The following is a 9,975-nucleotide window of genomic DNA, read 5'->3' on the forward strand; positions in this document are numbered from 1 at the left end:
AAAAATATAATACTCTAAAGTCATGATTAAATATTTTAGTTTTAAGTAAATGCTTGCAATATATTACTAGCAAAATAATAGATTAATAGCTTAAGAATAAAAAATATGTAATTAAAGATAAGTTGTTCTTCCAGAAAACTGTATACACAATTGAAATTTATATTATATATAATATCTATTTATATTATATTTATATTATATATAATATCTAAAATATTCCCAATTGTGACTCTTTCAGTTTTGTATATAAGGCCAAAAATTTAGATTTTTTTTGTTGTATAGCATTTTGGAATTATATATTCGTAGCAGGATTCTATAATTTTAACTATTTCTAATCTTAATAATTATTTCGGTAATTATATATCCATATAAATTTAGTTCTAATACTCTTCTTTTCCATTCATACTAGTGGGCATATGACTTTGTTGAGTTGCACTTCGAATGACTTCAATCCATCTGAAAATATAAAATTCGTCGTTGTATTTTCTTTTAAATTTTAGCTTTTTAAAAACAATGCATATTTACCTGCCAAAAGTGTAATCACTTTCTGCTCGAAAGAAATATACATGGTTTTTGAATTGTAACTTAAATACAAAGTCCTTGTTGATCCCATCTTTTTCTGATGGTGTAGAAACAGCATATCCTAATAATGGCAAACAAGCTAATGGAAAGTCATCTTGATGAGATTTATAGAAGAATAAACAAAAGTTAGTAAATACAACCCAAAGCTTTTGCCAACCATTGCTATTCTTGAATTTCCGTAAAAGAAATCCACTAAGCTGATTCTGAAACAATGCATGTAATGAATATGTCAATTTTTAGAATATTTAAGTAATAATAGTAAAGTATGTCGTATAATAACCGATAAGGTACCAGCGATACACAAATATTACTCGAAACTTTAACGTACTTGAAACGCTCGCAGTTGATCACTGTAACTAATACTTGTATTACGATGCCAACAAACGTGAACTGTAGTATTGCTACGTTGTGAAGCCTTTGCACCTCCGCAACTAGTTCGATCTACTTCTAATCCTACACCATCTCCCACTTCATCGGCTGAACCTAGAACTTTTTAAAAAAAATCTTAGAAGAAATCTTCTTTCATTAAAAAAGAATGCTACGATGAAATATTTTTTCACTTAGACACTTCAAATTTATATTGGTTAATTTAATAATTACTTACTACAAGATTTTAAACTTAAATATGGCATTTTCGCATCCGATGCATCGATCTGTACTATAGCCATGTTTAAATCTTCTATCCATCTCTCTTTCTCTTCTTCATTACTTGCTGCAACTGTTAATGATCTGCAAAAATTAAATCATTTAAATTTTATATTTTCTTTTACTTTTGTTATATTTTAAATTTTAATAATATAACATTGAAAATATTTTAATTTCTGTCCCTTAAAATATCTTTAATACGACTGGCTCATATTCTTCCGAATTTGAAGTCACAATCATACTGATGATGATCATTAATAGCACGCGTGCTTCAATAAAATCAGTTTAGCTAGTTGACTCAATAACGATACGACCTTTTAATGACTAGCATCTTATAATATATTTTTACACTTTATTACTATCTCTTCAATTGTATAATGTAATTCAAAACGTTAGATATTTACTGATTTCCTTGTCCATCGATAATAAAAGCAAAATCCGTTCCAGTCTTATTATCCGCATCTTGAATCTTCATTCCTTTCAATGGTAGTTGACCATGCACACGAAAACATTGCGTTGGTTGTTGGGTACGGAATGTATATAGTAATACGTCTGAGAACTGAAAATAAACGTGATATTAATCTGTTATCGGAATTATCAGATTCACATCAAGAAATACGGATATTTACCAAGAAAAACATACGCTGTTGAAAACCTTTACGGCTGTACTTTTGTAGGCATCCTTGTCTGATAAACCTTCGTCCTTCTTGTACTAGATTATCAAAACCAGTAATGTCTCTTTGCATTTCGCATAACTGCACTAGATTTTCCTATAACGGTATACAATAAAAATAAAAATTAAAAATAATAAATATAAAATTGACAAAATTGACTTTACTGTGAATTAGTGGAAAAACAATCAGTACTCTCATAATTCAGATCCATTCATTTTATTTATTAAGTTTTTGTATCAATCAATTCTAATTGTCCTAATTTTCTTACCGCTTGATTTATAATCGTGAGTCCCTCAAGCAATGTTTCGCCGAGTCTGTCTCTCGCTGCCAAACAATCCTCAAAATCAGTATGATCTTTTGGATAATGATCCAGTAATCCTAAAAGAACATCACTTTGAGAAATTAAAAATTATCAGTGTACATGTTGCAAATCTATAATCTGATTTCAGATTACTCACTGTCAATAATACTGTTATAATGCAATAATCGTTGTAGAGGTTTCAAAAGGAATGAAGATAATGGCAGATAGCAATGCTTCTGCGATTCGAAATCACGGCAGAGCTGGTCGAAACGTCGCGACGTTCGCATAGAGTATTCCATTTTTTCCAACACCGGGATGAGATTCTCCAGATATTGGTCGTAGAGAGGCAAAATGTTTAGAAGCGTATTGTATAAAAAGTCACCGATATTGTGACGAGCGTTGCTCTCCCAGCGTGCCAGCCGTGCCTCCATTTCTTGAAGGCAGGGTCCATGTACATCGGCGAGTAGCTCGATTAAAGATACTACCGTCTCCCCTTCTAATGCCGCTTCTCTAGAAACTTCCTCGCGGAACCACTGCACATAAATATAAATCACAACTTGAAATTTGTGAGTCTTCTTTCTATTTCTCTGAATATAGGATATCTTTTAAACTGAATTTATTTCAACTGACATGTTTTCTATCTCTGAAACAAAGTGTAGTTTCACGTACCACATTAATAACATCCAGATCCTTTTTGTAAGTTCGTTCTGTCATAAGGAGCTCCTTAGCTATGTAATAAGCTTTATCGGTTGGCCATCTCTACGGATAGAAAAATAATAAGTCTTGGTTACTGTTCTCCAAAAAGTTATCGTTGAAACAATATGTGGATTAACAATAAATCTACCTTTGTTTTTCTAACTTCTGTTTCTTCTATTTCCCCGTTTCGTATATTTTTTATCGGGCTGAGATCCGGTGAATTTACGACGCTCGCATTGTTCATCTCGACTCCGCCATTCGTTGTTCGTTTATTCGGCAATTTCTCAGTAGTATATACAGAATTATTATTCTCCCGTTGATTAGATATCTCTTGCTTTTTAGCTTGAACATCTGTAAATAAATATCAGTTAGATATCCCGAAAGAAACAAAAATTAAACAATACAAGAATTAAAAAAAAAAGAGATAAAATAAGTGTTGATGAAACATCTGAGGGAATAAGTAATAAAAATTTAATATATATGTACACAAGGGATCTCAAAACTGGTGATAAGTGAGAAGGGAATAGTTCTACATGAAAAAATAAGTTGAAAATAAGAACAAATTTTTTTATACGAAGCTATTTTTCCGTAAAACAAAGCCTCGTATAAAAGTTTTATGTCTATTTTTTTACTTATTTTTTATGTACAATTATTCTCTTCATGGCTGTATTATCGGTCAGTTCTGGGACACCCTGTATATGTACAAGGTATTCATTGTAACCTTTTTTTTGTAACTGTCGCAAATATCTCAAAAATGATGCGATTATTACAATAAACACTGTTGCAGAAGAACATATATAGGCACGCATGCTATAGTGCACTATCTATATCTGTTCCTTTTTTTGTGATTTTTGCAGAATTGTAAATAAATAATTGATGGCTGATTCAATGCAACATAAAGTTTGGGAAAATTAATCGATGAATCGGTGGCATATATAATATATAACAAGTGTCTATAACATTTGTGTAACTAATTTTATGTGAACGAACAGTTCGATATATTATTTAGATATCAAGAAATTTATAAGTAAGAATTAATCTCTACTTTTAGTCCAGCAAAAGAGTAAATTTTTAATATCTCTATCATAGCCTCTGTTCTAAGAGTTCTTTCTTATCTTATTATCAATAACTATTTAGCAGCATTATTAGGCGAATGAATTATAAATATTAAAATGTATTTTAATGTATTTAAATAAAGACAAATAACGTTCTGCGAATAATGTTCTTCGAAAATCTCAGTGAGAGAGATGCGTGCAGTATTTCTAATTCGAGAATAAAAAAAAAGATCGATCTTCTTTGCGCAAATCATGATTTAAAGGTAATGATGCGAGTGAAGAGTGCAGATAATGTCGAGTAAGCTATTTTAGTAAACAAATGAGACATCAAAGTCAGCGTATATGCGGTTTCATTCCTATGAAAATTCATGCCCAAGTACGTCTATGAAATATCGTGCTCCAAGTCACAAGCAGCTAATAAAACGATTAGAAGCCGGATCAAGTTAATGCTAAGAATCCACAATGTAACAATATTCTACATTATTCCACTAATGCAAAACGCATGCGGAAATAAGAAGCATCACATTGAGATCGCACGATATTCGCAATGGGCGAACGGAAATTCCTCAGCAGCGAGAAAATCTCCGATCCAACTCGACTTCCTCCGAGAGGAAGATAAAATGTAGTGAAAACAACAGAAAAAGATATATACGGTACAACTAGGAATAAGCTACTCCGCCTATACTTCGCTTCGATTGTAATGACGTAATGATCATTCAAATACGAGTGCGAACTTGTAACGCATTTGCATGAATCTCTGAAACCTTGAAAATATATTTCTCTGGCCTTCGAGCGCGATAATTAATAGCCGTATTATAGACTTATACAACGTGTATAACTTCAAGAATATTTTGATATTTTCAGCCTTGATCTTGAAACATGTGACTTATTCTTTATCATGCATTCGTTTTGAAAAATCGTTTTTATTGTTAAGAACGTACATTTACTGAATTATTATAATTTTTTTTTAAATAATTTTCAAAACTACAGCGCTCAAATGAAGAGTACATGTAGATCTGTTTATGGATTATGCAAATGCGACAAAAAGCCGAGACTAAATAGAAATTCGTGCTATTTCAGTGGTTCGTGAAATAATGACGAAAAGAGAGAAACTGTAATATCCACAATTAAGACAATTAGGCATTGTAAAGGGGATTACTCACACGTAGTGTCATCCGTGTCGAACGACGAATCCGGCATTGCGATAAAGAGATACGGCAGAGAATGGAAAAAAAAGAAGAAAAAAGGGAAAAAAAAAGAAAAAAAACAACAAGAAGAGGACAGGCCACATCGCATATGGGGAGGAAGGAGAAGAAAACGAAGAAATTCAATATTCAATTCAGTAAAAAAACAATAGATAAAACGAGGCAGAACAGCAATGCTGTGAATCTCTCGGACTCGAAATTAAAATGTCAATCTGATCGCACGTGGATAACGAAAAGCGAGAGAGGAAAAAATGAATATTTTTTAACAAAAAAAGAGAGAAAACGGAGATATTTGTTCAGAAACCAAAGAAATTACTAATGCAGATCCGACATGTGACTTTGTATATAATTTATTGTTATCATAATTAATGTATCAATAATCAATGTACAATAGATTCCCTACGCTTGGAATACCAATCTTCGTCCTTCGGACGTCGGTAATTCCCCCACGTCCCTCCATCGAGCTGTGCCTCGATATATATCGTTCGAACACAATTAATCGGTCGATATATCGAACGACCGACGAGCGGCGCACCTCAATTCCGGGGGAATTACCGCGTAAAACAGATATATTATATATATATATAGCGTTAACAAGTACGGTATATCGATAAACGATCAAAAAGTGTTACATAAATTACAAACGGGGGATAAGGGATTGGGGGAGCGTTACGCCGACACCACGGACACCTCGACGTGTATCCTGCTCTAATTACCTTGTCCATCGCATTTCGTTCCGACTTTTAAATCGGGTCCTAATTGTACGCAATTATATTTACCTACGCATGCATACGCGGGTGTGCGTGTGCGCATATACAAGATGTCCTACCGTTACCAATTGACTCAAATATCGTAGGACTAATTAAGAAGAATAGCAAAAATTATGGAGTTGTTTCGATAAAATTTAAAGAGTCATTTTTTTAATTCTCAAAAAAAAAGAATTGAGAGAGAGAGAGAGAGAGAGAGAGAGAGAGAGAGAAAGCGAGAGATAAAAGTTAGTGGAATCTCCTGTCTCAGCGTTTTTTATCTCAATGAAAAGATATGAATTTGAATTTAACGAAAAGACTTTCATAACCGAGTCAAACAAAAATAAAAAGAAGATATCTATGGAAGATATCTAAGACAGCCGGTAGGGCATTCCGTATACAAACGTCGTATATTTTGAACGCTCACAAATCGAAGCAAAAATCAGTTGACACGCGAGTAACGTCGTCTTTGCAGACCAGAAACGGAAGATGAGCGAGCTCGAAGTTACATTGGGATGACAATGATGTGTGATTACCGTCCAGTCGATGATTCTCTCAAGGATTCCTTTATTGCTAGTCTCGTAAGTTATTAGAAGAGACGAAGCGTATTTAATAGTAAAAAAAAGACGTCAAAATTAATGTAATACGAACTGGAAGACAAATAATAGTTCCAACGAGAATATTGCGTGAAATTAACACTTCGCGATCCTATTGGATTTCATCGTTATTAAAATTGACAGTCTTATAAAAACGTTTGACACTGAGAGATCGAGGTGTAAAAACATAATGCTTACGCTATAATTTGCGACGATATAGAAAAAATTGTCGACTTAAAATACAAATATCAAGCTTTATCGTTGATAAAGTTTAAAGCCGAATCACGTTTGGATACGCGACAAATATCCGAATCAGAATAGAAAGAGTTCCGTAAGAACAGCTAATAAACAGCTTATTCTTAAACGTCGTTATAAATCTACGACTGGCCAAATTTGCCCCGAATTGTGGAAATCAGACACATTAATAATATCCACTGACTAGAAAAATTAGGTGCATTTATATTTGCATGCAGTAGAATTTGCGAAAAGAGAAAAACTTAATGTTATTTTACACTCTCTCTGATTATTATGACGAATCCATTCACAAAATGTTTGGCACTATTTTATCTAAAAAAATTTTCTATCGTGGTTGTCATAATACTATCACTTTTACGTGTGGTTAATACAAAATGCCTTCTTTTTAACAATTAACACATTCGTGAATGAACAGTGCCAAGAAACAGCATCAAGAATAAAGTTATTCGATTCATCTTCGTCTACTTTATAAATGGCCAAAAGTTATTAGGCAACATTTATCTTTGTTTTCGTCTTACAAACTTAAACATACAATTTGTATAATACCCGATTATTATGGAAATTAGCACTTGAACTTTTCGCCAGAAATTTATTTCTCCAGTGTTCATATTTTGCCGACCTAATACGAATTCCGAAATTACAAGAGTATTAAAATTTCAAGCTTCAATTCAATTTGTATTTTCTTCTTTTGCACGCAAAAAGTTAAATGCCACATATTTAACTTTCCCGTTGTTAAGATTAATTCCTTCTGGTATTTAAGAAAGTGAATTAAATCGCAGTTACATTAAATTTTTCACTCTCAGAACGAAATCTGGCCGAATACAAATTAATGTTATTAACCCTGTATTGCATGACTTCTCTCGATGCTAATCAACTTTAAAAATAAAAGATGGCAAATTTGTATAAATATTTAAATCTTGTAAGAAGATACGTGTTTCCTGTATAAAATTAACTTATTTATAAGATTATTAAAACAATATTTTAAAATAAAATCGATATGACAAAATCGAATACGCTTAGTTATATTTATCCGGATTTTTACGTACAACAAACGTAATGCAATAGAGGGTCAACTATTTATAACATATATCCATTGCGAGTGTCTCTGCGATTGACTACTCGATACATAACAGTCGTTTGGCTGTCACGCTCGGGTTATATTTATATATTGATCCCCTGAACCACTATCGAGATACGATATTGAGAAGCGGAGGATGATTCTTTAGAATTCATAATAAAAACAAAGGGGACACAGGATAATATCTATCAATTACGAACTTCTCGCCCCAGACGTCAAGCAGTTTATTGCTAAATTCGTGAACATTCGAATAGTAAATGTAACTGTAATTCGACTTGTTGGGAGGTTTATAGGAGAAAAGCTTCGAACATTGAGGGAATTTGAACAATTTAAATTGTCGAGCATTAAGAGAAACGTTTCTTAGCGCCTCTTGTTATTATCATGAATGATCCTTCAGGAGATTGTGAGAATAAGAAAAAGCGCTAAGAAACTTTCCATTACAGTGACATAATATTTAAAATGTCTTGTTTATATATCTATCTCAGGTGTAGTCTCTTTCGTTGGAAGGAAAAATTGTACAAGCTTCGAATAAATTGAGGAGAAATGGGACGGAGAGCCGAGGATGAACTCTTACGGTGTTTGTCCATATACATATACTACAAATATACTGTGATAAGAATTACAGTTAAATGAACATGGTGACGTGACCGAGAACGGAGATTTTGTACAATTAATTAGGGGTTGACGTGACGAGACATTGTGACAGGTGGCAAAATACGTTCGTGATTCGTGACAGGGGCGCTACGTAATGGTTCCAAAGGTTCCTAAATAGTTAATAATTGACGTAGAAGTATATGTGTAACGTGTGTGCGTGCGTGTGTGTGTGTGTGTGTGTGTGTGTGTGTGTGTGTGTATGTATGTATATATGTATGTTGTGCGTGTACATGTGTAATAATGGTAAATAAGATGCGGGAACGTTCAGTACCACGCTGCAACTAGAGATGTGAGTTTGACGATTTTGCTATGTTCTCCACTCGTTTCAACAATATCATGGCAATAAAGAAATTCACAGATTATTTTTTTTTATCTCGCTATCACAGCTTAACGTAAGGCAGTGCGAAAACTGGTCGAAACTGTTCGATTTTGCGGAGAGACGTCGCAACTGAACTGCGAATATTTCACCGCTTAAATTATTCAACGTTAAGGTGTCTCGACGAGACCGTGTCCTTTCTCGTTTTTTCTCGATACTTGTCGACATGCTACTTCGGAAGATATCTCGTGCCCCTTCCGATCTTCTCTTCGAGAAGCCGCCCTTCATAAATATAGTAGCGTACCATCAATGTACCATATCACGATCGTTCGATTAATGTAACTTTGTATATTCGTATGAGTGAAATTCACATCTCTACGCACGTTCTAGGCAGGGGGAAGGCAGGAACAGTTGACTATTATATATAAATGTATGTATAGCACAGACTAATATAATGCAAAAATATGAGGAGGTGACGTTTTCGAGGATAAATTGCTTGAAACTATAAGAATCGAATAATGATGGAAACTCTTCGAATTCAGCTGTAACAATGTGACATCGCGTATATGTACAATCGAAAATAGACATCGCACAACGTGTACAGCGTATTTTAGTTCGTAAGATATCGAAAATTACAGTATTACTTTAACAACATATTAAAACATCGCGTTTTTTTAGAAGATCTCATTGCAACAATCTAAAAGTGCAGTGCCGGTGTATCGAGACTGTGAACATCTTGTGGACATTTTGTGCACACACGAAAGTCATCAGATTTTATACAGCGAGATTGTCTTTAACATTTTCTTCTCTTTTCTTTTCTTTTTCAGATCATGAGATTAATGTGACGATTTTCAGAATAAATACTTTAGAATAAATATGGTGTGGCTGAGGAGTTAAGTGCGTCTAAAATCTAAAGGACAAGAAATCTCGCTACGAAATGGAATTAACGAAGCGGAGAAACATGCTAATAAAGAGAGAAGCTGGTTAACAAAAGTCCAAGCGAATCGCGAGAGGGGACAGCATGTTTTATTCGCAAAGGCGAAGTCTTCAATCCTCTGTCCTCTGAGAATTCAGGAGAAAAGAAAAAGGGATTTCGTGGCGCTTTTATACACACGCGGAGTGATTTGGACATATAATATATATCGTCCAAATATATATATATATATATATAT

The 9,975-nt window shown here is 33.6% G+C and overlaps 1 protein-coding gene across 1 annotated transcript; it reads right to left on the reverse strand.

Annotated features, from left to right (window-relative positions):
• Window positions 1–279: 279 nt before the first annotated feature.
• Window positions 280–5,400, reverse strand: LOC108684100 (FERM, RhoGEF and pleckstrin domain-containing protein 1-like). The gene is made up of 11 exons (XM_018188190.1): window positions 5,117–5,400; window positions 3,047–3,249; window positions 2,872–2,961; window positions 2,360–2,735; window positions 2,170–2,279; window positions 1,857–1,997; window positions 1,632–1,786; window positions 1,187–1,311; window positions 911–1,071; window positions 526–785; window positions 280–456 (listed from the first exon to the last, which is right to left on the reverse strand). The coding sequence occupies exons 1-11, from the start codon at window positions 5,247–5,249 to the stop codon at window positions 381–383; spliced, it is 1,830 nt and encodes a 609-aa protein (XP_018043679.1). The 5' UTR covers window positions 5,250–5,400; the 3' UTR covers window positions 280–380.
• Between the last annotated feature and the right edge of the window lie 4,575 nt (window positions 5,401–9,975).

Source organism: Atta colombica, unplaced genomic scaffold (assembly GCF_001594045.1).
Source record: "Atta colombica isolate Treedump-2 unplaced genomic scaffold, Acol1.0 scaffold126, whole genome shotgun sequence".
NCBI lineage: Eukaryota > Metazoa > Arthropoda > Insecta > Hymenoptera > Formicidae > Atta > Atta colombica.